The 20,000-nt window shown below is 27.4% G+C and overlaps 1 protein-coding gene across 1 annotated transcript in view; it reads left to right on the top strand.

The window, feature by feature from the left end:
* LOC136074963 (uncharacterized) overlaps positions 1 to 20,000 on the top strand; it is a 56,378-nt gene that overhangs the window by 30,834 nt on the left and 5,544 nt on the right. The window contains exon 4 of the mRNA XM_065787149.1: positions 5,487 to 5,634. Coding sequence (XP_065643221.1) covers positions 5,487 to 5,634 — 148 coding nt within the window. The remainder of the gene's footprint in view (positions 1 to 5,486; positions 5,635 to 20,000) is intronic.

Below are 20,000 nucleotides of genomic sequence, written 5' to 3'. Positions count from 1 at the left end.
TTCCAATAACTCATTTGAAAAATAACAAATATTATCAAATATTAAAAAATATTATCAAATATTTTTTGTGTTACTAATAAAAATACTATTAGTGAAATTTTTTTTAAAAAAAAAAAAGCTTTTTATTATTCAGATTAGTAGCATACGTCATGATAATCACACAGAAATATATACATTTTATAAAAGCTGAATGTTTAACCTATAAAATGGTATACAGTAATGTAATTTTTGAGAAGGTATTTTTTTAATTTTTGTCCGCAATTACTCTGCAATAAGAAAAAATATTTCCTCAGAAAAAAATTGTAAAAAGTCACATCAAGTTTCTTGGATGTCTAAAGGTTTATTAAAAACCTCAAAGAAAAAAAGAAAGATGTATAAAAAGTTCTTAAAAAAATCTTATAAAAATGAAAAAAACTACAATTTCAAAAAAAAAATTACTACTCAAAGTTTTTAGAAAAAAAAAAACTCTCAGTAGATGGTAAAATAATATACGATAAGAAATAATAGCTGAAAATCTATACAGCTTCTTTCCTTATATTTTTCCAAACGTAGCTGAAAAAAGTCCAACAAGTTCTTCATAGTAAAACCCTTATTTAAAAACGTAATCATAAGGTCGTAGATGAATCTTTTCATCTATGAAAGTTGCGATATGCTCTAGCCGCCTTGAAAGCAACACAAGTGCAGGTTCAATATTAATATATAAGTTGTAAAATCAGTTTTTTACGTTTTAGAAATGTCTTTATATTTAAAATTTTCTTAATATCACATTAGGGGAAGATATTATTTTGAGATAAAAATAAGTTCGAGTCATCAACAAACATGTTTGTATTTAAATTTAAAGCTCTATGGAGATCTTTGATGTAAATAAAAAAGATAATAGATAATATCCTAGCATTGATCTATGAAGGGTAGGTTACATAAAGCAAATTTACGGGAAACGATAGTAGCAAACTTTATTTAATCTTCTTTTTTACATTTAGGATTCAAGCTATTTTTATTTGGTTAAATAAAATTCCATGTTTAATAGAACAAGAAAATTATCTTTTATAACTTATAAAATTTACATAGTCATCATCCGGACCAACTGATATTTTGTGCTTCAGCATTTTAAAAAGACATTTTAACTGTTCACAAAATAGCATCTACATTGAGTAATTGTTAAAAAGTGCAACCAACTACTTTATTTAATGTAAGCTTTTTAGACTAAGGGCACGAGTAAAATGCGAAAATGTGGAAATTTTGAGGAAATTTGTAAAGTGCAGAAAAAATGCGAAAACGTAGATAAAATGCCTGTAACCTACATTTTAAGAAAAATTCATGTTAAGTTTCCATTTGTTATTATTTTTTCATTATTATCAGTTCTCTTTCTTCCATGCTTTTCTCTCTGTTCTCATGCTTCCAATAAATAAAGACAATCCAAATGGGACATTTATATGTAAAGTTTAAACAACTTTTGTTTTGTTTTTACGAAATTCTAGCTCTGTAACCTATATAGTTTCAGGTTTCCTTTAACATCGTATGATCGTATGATGTACGATCCTTAATACGGTTTATAAGTATATCTAGAATTAAATACGTCAACGATATGAAATTGATTTTGTATTTGATTTAAAAAGATTTACACGATTATTACTTAAAAAAGAAAATATTTCATTTAAAATATTAAGTATGATTTTTCCTAAAATAATTTAATTTTTTTTAAATTTATTTAAACATTTAAATATATTTCTAAATAATATTATAAATAATAAACAAATTAAATAATATCTCATTTCTAAATAATATCTTAAAAATTTTTTTTTTTAATCTAATTTTAGTTGAAATTTTTATTATAGGGGAACATGGGGCAAGATGACGAACGTTTTGAAAAGCACTTATATCTTAGTCAATAAGTGTTCCAATAAGTAAAACTTTATCAAGAAGTGATTAAAAATTATCATGCGCTACTGATGTATCAAAAAAACCTTATAAAAATTGAAAATAGTCCGGAAAAAACTCATTAACCAATGTTACCATAAATCGTCATCTTGCCCCCTATGCGGGGCAAGATGACGATTTTAAGATAAGTTAATTCCATGATACCATTACTGTCTTAAATATCACGGTATCATAAATTTAAGTTTATAAAATAAGTAATATAAATATAAATGGCGTAATTTAAAACAAAATTAAGTTTATATATTTACATAGGGCTGAGTAAAAAAGCCTGCTAATCAATTCATAGTAAATTCCAAAACAACAAAATAAAGCAAATGTCAAACAAAATATTTTAATGCGCAATAAAACAATATAATAATTGCTGAGCTACACAAGAGTAACATACAGTACAAGTAAATTTGTGTTCAACATATTGCCCACAAGTCAAATGACACCAGTGTTCACAGGGTTTACACATATCCCAGTCATCATCAAGAAATGGATCATTAGGATTACCATAGATAATTTCGCAATACCAACATTAAATTTTTTCAGTTTTCTCAACTATTTTTGAAATTTGAATTTTGGATTTTTTTTTTGCACTTTTTTTGGCTTTGTCATTTTTCTTTCTATCGTTAGTTACAGCTGTTTTTTTAAGCTGGTCCTTCTTTTCTCTAACAGCTTTCTTTATTTTTTGATTCAGCAATTTTTCTTTTTTCTCGAGTGCAGCTAATTGAACTGCAGCTTTGAAAGGGGAACTTGTTGCCACTTCTGCTCGCTTAAATTTTCGTTTACGGCTAGCACTATTTGTAACCCTACAAGCAATAGGATAAGGTCGACTGTTCTCAGGTGATACAGTTTTTGGCTCATCATTTAACTCTATTTGGGTTCTATCAACATTTGCTCTGCATTCGATTGAATGCATTTTGGTTCAGTGTTAACTGTTGGCAATGATAAAGAGTTGTTGTTGTTAGATTATATGGTCAATGCTGAGAAATGATATGGTCAATGCATTAAGTTTCACCTTTGATGTTGACTGTTGCTAGCGATCTTCAACTACTGGAACAAAAGATTACCGAAAAAATTATATAACATATGTCATAAAAATCATCAAAAAATTATTTAGGTTAATTTTATGTTATTTCATATTCTATTATTTAGCATAATTGTCCAATACTATAGATAAGCTGAAGTTATTAGCTTATTTAAATAATAGATTGTCAGGTGAAGATTTGTAGATAAAAAAACAAAGACAAACATTTTTTAACTTTTAGTTTTAAGAAACAAATAAAAAACTGAACTGTCTAAATAATATATAATTTACATACTTATTCCTAATTGATTAGTTGATATAATCGGATTTTTTGGTATTGGGCTATCACTGGGCAATGATGGTGCAAAGTCAGTTAAAGAAAAGATCTGTGGATTGAAGGGCCAGATTCCAGTTTCTTTAAATCCTTTACTTGCAATGCCAGTTGTTGCTGATTGATCATATGCATGTCTAACAAGTGCAGGAATCTGTGCTTCAGTGATTGGTCTACCTGGGTGATTTACCATCCAGTTATCACAAGCTTGACTGTAGTAAGTTTTGAATGGTGAAAAGAAGGTAACATTCAGAGGTTGCATCATATGGGTTGCATGTGGTGGCAATGTTAGAATTACAATTGAATGTTTTCTGCAGTATTCAATGGCTGAAAAACTTATGTGTGAGTTATGGTTATCCACAATTAACAGAACAGAATCAGCAATAGTTGGTTTTGTGTGATAAGCAAAGTGCTTTAAATAATCTACAAAAATCTCCTGCGTCATCCAACCAGAGTTATGGGCAAAGCTAACTGAATCAAGTGGAGAGTTGTCCAGAAAATCATGCCGCATTCTTTTTTGCGGAAAAATAAAAGCTGGAGATATGTAAGTTCCAACAGCATTCATGCTACAAACTATGGTTACAGTTTTTCCTCTTTCAGCAGAAACAACTTTGCCTACTCTTTTAATGCCTTTGACAGAAAATACTTTTGGGATTTTTGTTGGTACAGTGGGTAACCCACTTTCATCAGCATTGAAGATTCTTGAAGGTAAAAATTTATGCGTTCTCAAGAGATCTCGAAGTAAATCAAAAAGTATTGCAACCTGTGGGGAGTTAAAACCTGGAATTCTACCCAAAGAAGTCATTTCATGAGTTCGTAATGAAATATTGTTGTGGCGTTTCAAAAATCCACTTAACCAGTTAAGACGAGCAATTTTTAATTCCCTGTTAAAATTATGTTGAACATTATTATGTTCCGCAAATTCAAATCCAAATTTTTTGAACTGTACTTTGGTCATACAAAAAAATCTTTTGCTCAACTCAATTAAATATTCTGCAAGTAATTTTTTCATTTCCATTGAAAATATAGGACGAAACCTTCCATTGCTGATAGGAAATTGATCAGAAGATTTTTTAAGGTAACGCCTTAGTGTTGCTTCTGGAACTCCAAAATTTACAGCAGCTTGGTTCTTGTTGCCAGTCATGTTCTGCATTGTCCAATTTCCATTGGCACCTCTACTTGTAGTTCTGATATAGTTGCGAACCATTTTAATAACTACAAATAACACAATAATATACAATGGGACTGTCAATATAAACAAATAACATGCAAATGCATGTACCATATTAGAAATATACTTTACACACAAATATATATATATATATATATATATATATATATATATATATATATATATATATATATATATATATTTATGTATGTATGTTTATGTATATGTATGTATAGAACAGATTAAATATAACCATAAAGTATAGTTATTAACTCTAATCATATTAGCTATGCTTATTTTACAAACAGATATATGCATAACTAAAATTGACATATGCATAAATAATAATATTCACAACATAATTAAATTTAATTAACTTTAATTATTATTCTAAGTTTATTATAATTGTGTTTATTGTTATAAGTTAAACATAACTAGGCAACAAGATTTAAGTTAAACAAAATAAGAGGCAGTGTTCATACAGTTTATAGTAAAATATGTATTTCAGAAAAACGACGAACGAGTCATCTTACCTCGTTCATCTTGCCCCTAGACTACACAATCTTCAAAGGTGATTCAGAACTATACATAAATAAGTTATCATAGCTTAATACTACTCGTTTGGCTTCCAAATTGAACAAGTTAAACGAAAAATTCTCGCTTACCTTTAGCTGGTGATGTAATGATGAAAAAAATCAAATGCAAGTGAATTTTTTTTTTCCTAATATCGGAAAAGCCTTATTTAATACTTATCTTTCATCCCAAAAATAATATTTATAAAGAAAACATAAGTAAATCTAGTAGATATAGTCTACATCGCTCTCAGCTACAGTCAGCTTTCATATTTAGTTGAATTTTGAAAATAATGGTAGGTCGTCATCTTGCCCTATTCGTCATCTTACCCCATCCTCTCCTAACTTTAATTTTTTTAGTTTATTATGATAAACAGTTTTTTTTTTTTTTTTAAACTTATATAAATATTAAAAAAACATATTTCTAAATAATAAATATCTTGAAAAAATTTTTTAAATTAGGTATGGTGATATTGTTCCGGAATCATTAACCGGTCGAATTCTTTCCATATTTTGGATGATAATAGGTGTCATACTTGTTTCTGGAATGACAGGAACATTTAGCTCAGTTATGACAACTAATTCTTTTTTGAGTTTACACAACCAAAAGGTAAGTTTTTAGTGTTTTGTAGTATAAAAAAATACTTTATGGTATAAAAAAAGAAAAATATAAACCATTTGAAGTTTCAAATACAGTTATTAAAAAAATAAACTTCATGCCGTAAAAGAGCAAAGAACTTCATGCTATAAAAGTGCAAATGCCAAAAAATTACAAAGTGCAGTTCAAATCTTTGTATTTGAAATCTTTGTATTGTGAAACTTTAAAAAATGTTATTTTTGTTGCTTGATATTTGATTTTATATATTTGATTAAAAATTTGGTTAAAACCTTCAAGCTTTTACAATTACTTTATTATTACGCACCATTTTGGAAAAGTTTTCGTAGTTGCACAGCTCTAATAATTTTTAACATACTTGTTTTTTTTTGTTTTGTTTTTTTTGTGGGTAGAGCCATTGCGTTCAATCTTAATAAAAAATGCAATAAATTTTAAATGACGCTGCTGTTTTATGAATTGCTTTTTTTTATGTTTTTGTAAACCAACTTTGTTTAACGGATTTTTCAGGTAAATTATTTTAATTTTATTAGCTAATTTGTTTTAATTTTTTGCGCTTTATGATCAAAACGTTGGTAATAAATAATAATTTATAACCAGGTGGAGTTTTTAAATCATGATTTCAAGTAAAACAAAAAAAAACCTTTTTAGGTGTAAAAAACTCTAGCACAATTTGACATTTCTGCAACAAGGCCAACGGCATTTGATCCGCAAACCTTTTAAACATTCTCAAGACATTTATAAAACGTCTTTTTTAACTAAAATTAAGTATGTTTATGCTTAAGTTATGATTATATTGTCTTGAGAAATATTTTGGTAATTGTAGCCTGAAAACTAAAATATTCTTACAAGCTCAGGTATGTAAATTCACTAGCAGTGTAAATAGTCAAAATTTTGAAAGTATGTATGGGAAAAGCGCAATCATTTGCTATCATTAAATAATTTAAATGTTTTTATCACAACTCTCTAAATAGTCTTTTCATGTTAATTTGTTGTTATTTTGATTTGTTTATCCGGGCTAATTTAGAAACCAAACATAAAGTTATCATTTAAAAGTTAAATACAAGCAGTTTTGATTAACTGCTTCGATTTATAAATCCTTTTTTAGTTGATTTATTGCTAAAGGCTCATTAATAATCCGTTTCGATGCGCAAGGTTTATATATACATATATAATATATATATACATATATTTATATATATATATATATATATTTATATATATATATATATATATATATATATATAAATATATATATATATATGTATATATATATATATATGTATATATATATTTATATATAAATATATATATTTATATATATAAATATATATATATATATATATATTTTTATATATGTAAATTAGTAAAAAATCATTCGACAAATTTTTTTCATTTAACTCTGTGCTTCATCGATAAAGGCTCATATATACATATATATATATATATATATATATATAATATATATATATATATATATATATATATATATATATATATATATATATATATATATATATATATATATATATATGTATATATATATATATATGTATATATATATTTATATATAAATATATATATTTATATATATAAATATATATATATATATATATTTTTATATATGTAAATTAGTAAAAAATCATTCGACAAATTTTTTTCATTTAACTCTGTGCTTCATCGATAAAGGCTCATCAAAAATGGGCAAGTGCTAGCGGGTCAAGGGGACCACCGGCAATTGCCTGATGTAATTTTTATTTTTGCATCTCTTTAGTAATACTTTTTATTCTCTATCTTTCAAGCTTTACTTTTTTTTTATTGTCTGGAATTAAAAAATTAATACAAAATTCTAGTTAAATTTTATTTATAAAAAAAATAAACTTTAAACGTTTTTAAAGTTTATTTTTTTTATAAATAAAATTTAACTAGATATAACGTTTATAAACGTATATAACTATGATTTAACACAGATATATTGAGCAATAAACAAAAATCAAACAGTGTAGATTATTAATATGTATATCTAATATTTTAAACACAGCGTTAACTGTCAAACACAATAGCTAAATTAATAGTTATGTTAACATTTCCAAACTACTTTAGATGAAACTGCCAAGGTGTCTTTAACAGTTTTATGGTCGAGAAGCATGTTTGTTTCAGTATTTATCAGCAGTAATGACTCAAGGAGATATTGTTTCATGGCTGATCTTAACCAATTTTTACTAATTTTTAATTTTGAAAATGCTCTTTCACAAGTAACTTGAGTGCATGCTAGTGTAAAGATGTATTTGTATGCTAAGTATAAATTGCTATTGAACTAGTGTGAAAATGAAATTTGTAAAATTGTGCAGCAAATTAAATGCAAATGGAATGCAATTTTTACAAACATTTGTATTATTGTTGTTAGGCTATGTATCTATATTTTGGTATTCTAGTTGATTGTTTTCATTATAATCCTCTTCAACTTCCTTAACTTCATTTTCATTATTAAAATTTAAATTAAACTCATTTTTGTTGTCCTGGAATATTGCTTAAGAACTGTTCACCATTTTCAAAAATTCACTTTCTGTAGACAACATATTATCATATGAAGGAGCAAAATGATCAAGTTCTTTTCTTAATGTAAACACATCAATTTCAACCATTTTAGAAATAAAGTTTAGATTTGTTTTATTATTAGTTAAAATTCTGCTGTTTATATCTTTAAACCTCTTAGGATCAAAATATGCCACTGTTTGAAAAAGTTCTTTATTTTTTCCATATTTATTTTTTAATATCATTTTTAAATCATCAAATATAATTCTAAATACATTAACTCTAATAGCTAATATTTGATCATTTGAGATTTCACCGGACGCTAGTTCTCCAGGCATTCTTTTTTTACTCTTTTTTTATTTTTTAGGAAATTTTAATTTATTAACAAAATTTTCGAAATCTTCAGTTTCATTATTAATTATTTCTGTAAACTGTTCGGCCTCTTTTAGAATTTCGTCAAATTTACTTAATAAGTCATCTTTGTCAGCAATGAATTTTTTAATTTCATTCCCAGCCAAAACATAATCAAGATTTTTAGATTGAAACTATTTTAAAATAGGTGTTGTATTTTAATAACATTCAAGAACATAAATGCTGCTAAAATTGTTTTAAATTTTTACAATTGTGATGAAAGGTCTTGTGCAGTGGTTGCAGTTGAAGGATCTATTTCTTTGCAGTAACCACAGATATGAAGACCTTCGAATAAATGTTTGAAACGATGATTACTATAATCAGAATTTTAACTTTATGCAAGATTTCATTTAGCACTTGACTTTAACTGCTCCATCTTGTTGAACCTATTTTTCAAGATGACGGGTTTATCATTGCCTTATTAATTGTTACTTAAAATGTTTCTCCAAACTTGCATTCTTTTGCATAAATCAGAAAAAAAATTTTTGAGATTGAATGCAAGAGTTTGTAATATCACACACAAATAAATTTTGTAAATCACATATCTTATATATCATTATCATATCATAGACATATATACTATCATTTCGTATACATATATATTATCATATCATACACATATTTATTATTTTTTTGATTTTTTTTTTTTTTGTTCTTCTTTACTACAATATTTAGTACAATATTTACAAGTTTAATACAATAATTTAATTAATACAATAATTGCAAAAATAATTCAACTAATTTAATACAACAATTACAAACTTATCAATAAGAAAAGCATGCAAAGAAATCGTTAAAAAAAATAGAAAATAAAGAAGAATAAAGATAAAGAACGCTGATACTCAAAGAAGACCATACAGGCCTTGTCACCGAGAACCGCTGTTGAAGAACTTTGAACTTAATTTAGATTTTAGAAAAAACAAAAATAATTACAAATTTTAAACTTTTCTTTAGTTATGGTCTTTATAGCTTGAATTAAAATACCAATTCTTCTGAACCGCATGACTCAAGCGAAAACAAAAATATCATAAAATTCTTGCTAAACAAATACGTCTCGCATCTTACTCGCATCTATACGATCACTGATTCTTGTTACTCAAATGTATCTTACAATTACACTAATCTTAATTGTTAATTAATAAATAAACAAAAATAATAAGAATATGATTGCACTAGGTACATCCAAATGCACTTTAAGGTTGTCCAAAAGATGGTGTAGAAGAATTTATCAAATGTTTGTGCGTTTACGTTTACGCTTCCACCAACAAAAATGCTAAACCATTGTCAAAGGATGGTTAACTTCCAAAAGTATCATACATACAATATTTGCAGATACATCCATTCACATACATCAATTTTTTTTATTTTTTTTATTTTTTTTTGTCTTTATCTTTTTATATAATTTTTTTATTACAAAATTAAATTCAATTTTAAAAGTATATCCCGTTCGTAATAAAAATTATTTACAAATATTACGAATTAAAATAAAAATTAAAGTAGACAAGTAGATAATAGATGACTACTGTACAAATAATGTCAGTGCAACTTTTAACAAAATTCAAATAATTGTGTTTAAATATAGTTTCTCACATAAACTTTAAATCAATATTGTATAAAAGTAAAATATAAATGAGTGATGGCAAAACTGGGTATAATTAAAAGTATATAAATATATTTTCAATTGAGAAAATTACTTTTTATATTTTTCTTTTGAGCATATAATAATTCCATTCATGAGAAAATCAAAATTTTTTAAAATTATTTGGTTCCATAATAAAGCTCCACGAAAAGAAATGCAAAATTTACCAAAGTTTGTTTGAAATTTTGGTTGTTTAATAAAATTATCATTTCTTAAAGAATATTTATTTTTTTCAATTAAAAGCATTTATGTTAAATAAGAGTGGCCTTGAGTGAGCAAAACGATTTTTGAAATTTATAAGACGTGCAATAAAGTGACAATAAATTGGCTTTAATTTACTTTTATGGATACTACCCCATGCGATATTAGCATATCTAATATGACAGTGTATAAAAGAGTAATATAGTCGAGTTAATGAATGTTTGTTTAAAACGCTTCATGCTTTATATAAAACTTCAATGCTTTTTGCAAATTTGCTGCATAAATGTCCGATGTGATTCTTCCATGATAGATTTTCATCTAAAATCATATTTAGAAAATTTGTAAAAATTACTCTTTTTATTTGAATATTATCAATATGAAGAAGAGGCAAATCACTTAGAAGTGAATGTTTTTAAATCGTGGATGAAAGATATTCATTTAGTTTTTTCAATGTTGATTGAAAGTTTATTTGGCTTAAACCAGTCAGATATTTTTGTTAGTTCAATGATCATATCATAAAAAAGTTTATTGATGTTATTATTAGATAGAAATATATTTGTATCATCAGCAAACATTATAGTTGTTAATTTTGAGACTTCATGGAGATCGTTAACATAAAATAGAAATAATAAGGGCCCTAGTATAGATCCCTGTGGAACTCCACAGGTTATATTTAGATAATCTATATTTAGATAATCTTGTGAAGAAGATCCGTCGACATAGACATATTGTTTGCGATGTTTTAAATAGCTTTTTAGTAGTTTTAAAGCATTACTCGTGATACCATAATGTTTAAGTTTTTTAAACAATATTTCATGGTCAATTGTGTCGAAAGCCTTAGATAGGTCTATAAAGACGCCTAAAGAAAACTCTAACTTTTCGAACGAATCACTTATACTACGAGTAAGATGAATTACTGCATGTTCAGTAGAGTTATTTCTTTTAAAACCGTATTGGTTTATGTAAAGTATATTATTAACAGTAAGATGATTAGATATTTGGTTGAACAAAATTCTTTCTAAAATTTAAAAAAAAACAGAGAGGATAGATATTGGTCGATAATTACTGACATTTGATGGTTTACGTCCTTTAAATATAGGCGTTATTTTGGCTATTTTCAATTGGTCGGGGAAAATTCATTGATTATTAGAACATTTAAAAACTTTAAAAAAAATATGTTTTATGGTATCGTGTTAATCTATGACTATATTACAATTTATATCATCAGGACCAACTGCTTTATTAGTTTATAAGCGTTTTAAAAGCACTTTAGAGTTCTGAAGAAGATACTTCAAATTTATCTAAACTAGAGATTAATGGAAACACATAATCATTTATTGGATTAATCATATTTGGAATATTTTTAGCAAAATTAGGGCGAACAGACACAAAATATTTATTTAATTTTCTTGCAATTTGTTTGGGTTCATAAAAAAATATGCCATCAACTTTTATAGTGTTAGGCGCAGAGCATAATTTTAATTTACTATTTCCAGTAATTTGACTTATAATTTTCTATGTGCATTTTGAATTGTGCTTATATTTTTCTGGTAAATCATAATAATATCTTTTTTTAAATTTTTTTCTTTGACTTTCAAACAATTAAGCATAATTTTTATAAATAATTTTATTTTCTGGTGTTGGTTTTTTAAGTACTTTATATACAGTTTTTGCTTTATTTTTGAGGATTTCCTAAGGCTTTTATTGACCCATGGTAACTTTTATTGGTTATAATAAACTCACGTTTTGGAAATTTTACATCATATATTTCATAGAAAGTTTAAAAGAATGTATCGTATACTTCATTAGCTTCAAATGAACTGTTTATATGATTCTAATTTATTAAAGATGATTGATCCTTTAACGATGCTAGATTTGCATGGGTGAAAAAACGTTTGATAAACTTTTTTATGTTGTTGTATTAAATTTGTTGTCAATATCAATAGAGAAAAAAATAGGGAAATGGTCGGAAACGTCGCTTTTTATCATACCTTTTTTAAGAGTTTCATTAAAGATATCGGTTGTTAAAATGTTGTCAATTAAAGTAGCTAAAGTTGAGGTTACTCTAGTAGGTTTGTTAATTAGTGGAATTGCTCCATGTTCGAATAAGTCATCGTAAAACTTTTTAATGTTGTTATTAACATCATATTCAAAATAATTTAAATTTACGTCACCAATTATATAATTTAGTTTCTTTTCCTAAAAACTATTTTTTTAAATATCATTACACAATAATGCATTAAAACTTTCAATATGGCCAGATGGTGGGCGATAACAGCAGCTTATAAGTATGTTTTTAGAACTATTGGTTAAAATTTCAATCGCTAAAATTTCTTTATTGTCATCAGAAATACTCATCTCAGGCCAAATAAAAACCTCAAATTTTCGGTTATATAAAAAAGTACACTACCTCCGCGTTTATTTGCTTTACGCGCTAGTGGGATCACATTAAAACCTCAAATATGGAGATTTAAATTAGATTTAGCGCCATCAAATTCATACCACGTTTCAGTTAAACAAATTATACTAAATGTATTTGAAGTTTTCTCTATTAAAGTACACAAATTTTCAAAGTTTTTTTTAAGGCTTCTAATGTTAAAACAAAAAACATTTAAATGATCCCGAGAAAGAAATTCTTTTACTTCTTTGTTATAGAAGTAGGACAATTGTTTCGCAAAGCTCCTACACCACTAAAATAGTTTAGATCCGGATCTGAATTAGTGTCAAGCACTAAGTCGTTAAATTGAAAAAAGTTAAACCAGTGCCGGAACCAGCTTTTTTTGGTCTTTGAGATAGCTAACTTCCAAACATGGAGCAAACGCCAAACATTTATATGTTTATACTTATGTCAAATAAGAATGCTTTGCAAAAATTTGCGAGGCTGGGAACAAAAACCCCCAAAATTGGTGCCCCCCTGCCCCAAACGTGAGAGCAACAAGTTGATGAAATGTTTTTCGTACTATTCTCAACTAGACTTATATTCATTGATAAATTTTAAGTTTCATAGTATTATCTTTTAGCGTTCAAAAATAATGACTATATAAAATTTACAACCCCCTCAAATTGAGGGGGTTTAAACTTTATATGGTCATAATTTTTGAAAGCTAAAATGTTTTACTATGAGCTTTAAAATTTATCGATGAATATAAGTCTAGTTGAGAATAGTACAAAAAATATTTCATCAACTTGTTGCTTTCTTGTTTGGGGCAGGGGGGCGCAAATTTTAGGCTTCTTTGTTCCCAGCCTCCAATCATCGCAATTTTTTGCAAAGCATCCTTATTTGACATAAGTACAAACATATAAATGTTTAGCATTTACTCCATGTTTGGAAGTTAGCTATCTCAAAGACCAAAAAAAGCTGGTTCCGGTTCTGAAAATGATAGTGATTCAAAATTGTTTTGATCATTAGAATCCATTTTTAAAATTTAAATAACTAGAAATAAAAGAATTCATTTAAAAATCGCGCGTAATAAGTTTGTTGTAAATAGCGTTAGCAAATTTACCTTTGGCTCTTAATTCCTTTGCTTCTTTAAACAGCTTTTTCCTAATTTCCGTGGTTCTTTCGCTAAAATCTTCATTAACATATAGTTTTTCATTCCAAAGTCGTAAATTTTTCAAAAACTGCGTTTCTTTCTTTGTAATTAAGAAATTTGACTATTATTGTTCTGTTCTTTTTAACTCCTTTTTCATTTCTTCCTGTTCGATGCGCCCTTTCAATCTCTAAATCATTAGTAAAACCAAACTTAGATTTTAAGACTTCTTGAATTTTTCTCTCGCTGTCTTCCCATGATTCGTTCTCGCTTTCTTCGACTTCATTAAACCTAAGATTATTCCTACGACTTCGATCTTCAAGTTCGGCAATCTTGTCTTTCACATCATTGTTTTTGTCATTAAACCTTATGTTATCTGTTAGTTCGACATTTGGAATTGCATTTTTGTTTTCAGTTGTTTCATACTTCTCACTAATAAAGTCGACTGCCTTTCTTAAATCCTGCATTTCATTTTTAAGATTTTTATTTTCTTCTTGTATATTATTAAATTCAATTTCCATTTTATCGAATTTATAATTAAAAAGTTTTATTAATGTGTTTTCATGTATTGTCATATCACATATTTGATATGTGATATGACAAAACATCATTGTATAAATTATATTTTGTCATATCACATATCAAATAAAGTTTGTAATATCGCACTCAAATTTAAAATGCGTGCATGACAATTGGTAAAAATTGACGCGGGAGATTTAGTTTTCATAAGTGCCTGAAATCCTTTATATTTTCCGGACATATATGCTGCTCCATTGAAAGACTCTCTTATGAAGTTCTTCAAATCCAAACTAAGTCTCACTAACTCAGTTTTTGTATTTTTATACTTTTGTAAACCAATTTAAAAATATAAAATATAATAATGATTCTTTCTCGAGCACATTCATTAACTACATATTCTGCGCAGACACACAACTGATCTACACCACTAACATCTTTCACTTCTAACAAAAGTACTCTAGCTCTTTTAATATTAACTTTTATTTTAGTTTGTATTAATGAACCAATTATATTTGTTACTTTGGTAATTGTTGTTTTTGAAAGTGTTGTCACTAAATTACCGCGGCCATGACCGTAACCATACTTCTGCTTCTTTTGTATTTTTTGTATTTTTTTTTTTTTTTTTTGTTTTAAACTTGCCTGTTTATAATTCTTTTGATTGCCGATCACATAAATAATATCAACAATTCTTTTTAAAATTTGTTGGATTTCTTATAACATGCTTTTGCCGCCGATCATCAAGTAATGTTTCTACGTCTCTACCAACGGATTAACAATATAACGCTTGTATATATTGAAAACAACTGTATTGCATGATTCAATGAAGTTTTATGTTTGATAAGTCTGTTGTATAGAGTCTTAATGCTAAAATAGAAACCTAGAAAAATGAAAATAAAAATAAATCTAAAAAATGTCTATCTACTGAGATGAGAGGTCCTCTAACTAATAGTTAAAACTGCCATAAATTATTTACAATAAAATTGAAATAATTATAAACTTATTTTATTTATCTGATATAAAAACCATTTTTTTAAGACACGACCGTGATTCGACATTCTACGATAAAACGTTTTGGTTAAATCAAATGGATAAATGGATAAACAAATATTACTTCGCGATGGTTGAACAGAATTTGTTATATAAAATCTTGTTTTTTGATGACTGATTTATTTACAAAAGGCGAAATAAAATAGTCTTTCAATTTACCTGTTGCTTTACCATTTTACTCAAGTTCATCATCACATGATATACTTATTAAACCAGAAACAACTGCAAGGGCAACACAATTTCAACTAATGTCAGATATTATATTTTCATATTCAGAATCAGATGACTCCATTGAAACTTTCAAAAGCTGTTGTGTTCCAGAAACCTTACTATGAGAACATGACATTATAGTAGTTGTTTCACTTTCACGTTGACTCTGACATTTTCATTTATAATTTGTTAATTGTTGCTCGGCCGTGACTTTGACCATACTTCTGCTTCTTTTGGTTCCCTTTTTGAATTTTTTTTTTTTTCTAAAACTCCTGAATACAGGCAGATTCTTCTACGAACAGCAGTTTCATCTGCTTTAGATTGTATCCGCCAGTAGATAATAGTCTATGTTCTCGGTTTTCTTTTCAGTGAACCAACTTTATTTAATTTAGATATTTCAATTACTTTGATTAATTAAAAAAACGTATTACAAATTATAAGATTTACAATTTAGAACTTTTTATGCATACAAGGCGTGACATTTCGCAATTGCAATTGCGTATTAGTACATTCTTAGAAAAAAATATACCATTAAAATATATTAACAATGCTATTACAAAATATGGTTTCTCAGTCACGCACAATTAACATAAATAGTTAAACAAAATCGATTCTATACTGTTGATTTAGGTGACAGTGTGACGTCATACTAAAACAGTCTGCTGCTGGGGGCTTCAGTACATACATCGACTGACAAATAGCCTGACTCGCAGCGGAGTGCTGCTACATCAACTGAGGGTTTGGCATGGGGCAGCAATCTTTTCATTCATTATTCTTCGTTTTTTTCTTCTTTTTCTAAAAAATGAATTAAGATAAGTAATAATAATATATGTGTATGTATATATATATATATATATATATATATATATATATATATATATATATATATATATATATATATTATATATATAATTATTGCAAACATTACAAACTGGCTTCTAGCATAAAATTATCACGTTTCAACAGCTCTAAATTTATATACAAGCATGGTAACTACGAAAAAATCAACAAAGAGTTCAATAATGTTGACTGGTCATCTATTTTTACAGACTTAAACGTAGAGCAATGTTACCGACTTTGGCTCAACAAATACAATGAATGTTGTCTTCAATTCATCCCTCGTATGCAAAACAAACCATCCCCCAAAAAACAACCATGGATGACAAAAGAACTATTATCTCTTATTCGTCTTAAAAAATTGTTCTGGGCTCGCAACGTCAGTTCAAAATGGAAAATCACATCACTGGTTGGGGAATATAGAGAAACCAGTAGTTTGTTAAAAAATTAAGTCATTCTTCTCTGAAATCTTTCAAAACTCCCCTTCCCAATGATAAGCGTAATCCTAAAAGACTGTTTTCATACATAAATATTAAAAGCTCTGTAATAAATCAGATCTCATCTATGCAAATCATCAGTTTCAGTGAGATCATTAGCTCTGACAAAATTACAATAGCCAACTCACTTAACAATCAATTTCAATCAGTTTTCAGCAAAGAGCCATCCAATGACAATCTTCCCCGTTTTGATCGAAGAACTAACACAATCCTCAATAGCTTATCTTTTGATGCTCTGGCCACTCTAATGGAACTCTCAGCACTAGATGTTTCTAAATCACTTGGTGTAGATAATGTCAGTCCTCACCTTTTACGCTTTTGTTCTACCTCAATGTCTTCTCCACTTACTCTCATCTTTCAAAATTCATTTGACAATGGTGAAATTCCAAGCTCATGGTCCAAAGCAAATGTAACACCTATATTTAAGAAGGGCTCCAGAATTGATCCATCAAACTATAGACCAATATCCCTCACCTCAATTCCGTGTAAAATAATGGAGAAATTAGTTAAGAAGGCAATCATGCAGCATCTAAAATCAAACAAACTTTTATCAAATAGTCAACACGGATTTGTTAGAGAAAAAAGCATGCATTACAAATCTCTCAGAAACAATGGATTTCTTGACTGGAAATATAGCCAGAACGCTACCAGTTGACGTCGTATTTCTGGATTTTGCTAAAGCTTTTGACAAATTTCCACATCATGAATGCTTTACAAATTAAAAATGTACGAAACCGAAGGCAATCTTCTTAATTAGATAAAAGCTTTTCTACTCAACAGGTCTCAACGAGTCATCCTTGGCGACACTCAATCGAATTGGTTACCTGTGACAAGTGGAGTTTTGCAAGGATCAGTCTTGGGTCCAATTTTATTTGTCATTTTCATCAATGATCTGCCGGATGTAATGAGCAAAGAAAACAGTTGTAAGATCTACGCTCTTGACACTAAAATCCTAAGCATTGTCAACTCACTTGCTGCTCAACTTCAACTCCAACCAGATATTGACCAAATTGTTCATTGGACTAAATCTTGGCTCATGGAGCTAAATGCAAAGAAATGCAAGGTCACTTTGGCCATAAAAAGTTAACTCCTTTCAAATATTCAATGGAGCAATTAGGTCATTGTTCAATCACGACTCGAACTACATTGGAAGCAACCACCTCTGAGCGTGACTTGGGAATTCAAATTACCAATGGTCTTAAAGTAGAAACCCAATCCATCATTGCCTCATGTAAAGCAAATCAAATGCTAGGTATCCTAAAACACACTTTCCAACCTCGTGACGCTTTTTTGTGGAAACAACTCTACTTCAACTACATCCGTCCTTTACTTGAGTTTGCAATTCCAGCTTGGAACCCTCATTTGGTGAAGGATGAACAAGCTATTGAATAAATACAATGCAGAGCCACAAAAATACCAGACAAACTGAAAAAGTTAGACTACAAGTCCAGATGTTTACAACATGGCCTATTTTCTCTTGTTGAACGTCGTAAACGAGGTGACCTCATCCAAAATTATAAAATTTTTAACAACATCAACATAGTCAACTGGTACATTCCTCTCATCACAATTCCACCAAGAGCAAATTACAGAGAAAGAATTCACCGTGAAAATTACAGCAATAATTTAGCTCGTTTCCACTTTTTTAACAATCGCATTGCCAATGCATGGAACATGTTACCAGATAAAGTAATCGGTTCTCCAACTTTCAACAGTTTTAAAGCGAGCCTCGATAAGCTCTAATGTTACTACAGCTCGCAGCTTTCCTTAGTGAAAGTTGCAATATGAGCTTCACAAAAACTAGCTGTAATCTAATAATCTATGATTTGTATTTTATCAATTATTTTTACTTTTGCTGTAATAAATATATACTACTACTACTACTACTACTACTACTACTACTACTACTACTACTACTACTACTACTACTACTACTACTACTACTACTACTACTACTACTATTATATATATATATATATATATATATATATATATATAAATATATATATGTATATATATACATATATATGTATATATATACATATATATATATGCATATATATATATACATATATATATGCATATATATATATATATATATATATATATACATATTTATATATATATATATACATATATACATACATATATATATATGCATATATATATATATATATATATATATATATATTAACTATATACATATATATATATATATATATATATATATATATATATATATATATATATATATATATATATATATATATATATATATATATATATATATATATATATATATATATATATATATATATATTATTCCTCCTCGACTGAAGTGCCACTGAACCTTGTATTATCTGGAATCGATAAACTAAAAAAAGTAAAATAAATGTTGTACAATTTAATTTTTATTTTATAAACCAGGAGATGATTTATAATAGAATTTATTTATTTCTAGCCTAATATTTAGTTTTTTTAAATATAAACATGCGATAAGCTACCATATTGTTAGGTGCAAAGTGTAAATCTAAAATTGGAACAACAGATAAAAAAGCAAAAATAACTAAATTTGATTACCAAATTTTAAATGAATACAATTATCAGTCCAGCATATCTTAATCAGAGTATTCATAAATAATCAAAGTCCTGCAAATATCATAAACTGCGTCACATTACATTGATAAGTGTTACAATTGGTACATTGATTAGCTTCAACTATATTGTTATTAGCTTCAACTATATTGTTATTAGCTTCAAAGTCCAGGAAACTTAGGGTCGACCTCCAGAAGACCTTCGGACGGCACGTGCCCACTGAGAATAATGAAAAAAAATTATCTCTGATAAAAAAATATCAGCGATAAGTTTTTTTCGTTATTTTAAATTTTTTCTTTTTGCCAAAAAGGTTTTTGGATTCTTTATTGCCAAAAATAGTAA

This window comes from Hydra vulgaris, chromosome 01 (genome assembly GCF_038396675.1).
Source record: "Hydra vulgaris chromosome 01, alternate assembly HydraT2T_AEP".
In the NCBI taxonomy this organism is placed as follows: domain Eukaryota; kingdom Metazoa; phylum Cnidaria; class Hydrozoa; order Anthoathecata; family Hydridae; genus Hydra; species Hydra vulgaris.
This window is presented reverse-complemented; position numbering and strand designations above follow the sequence as displayed.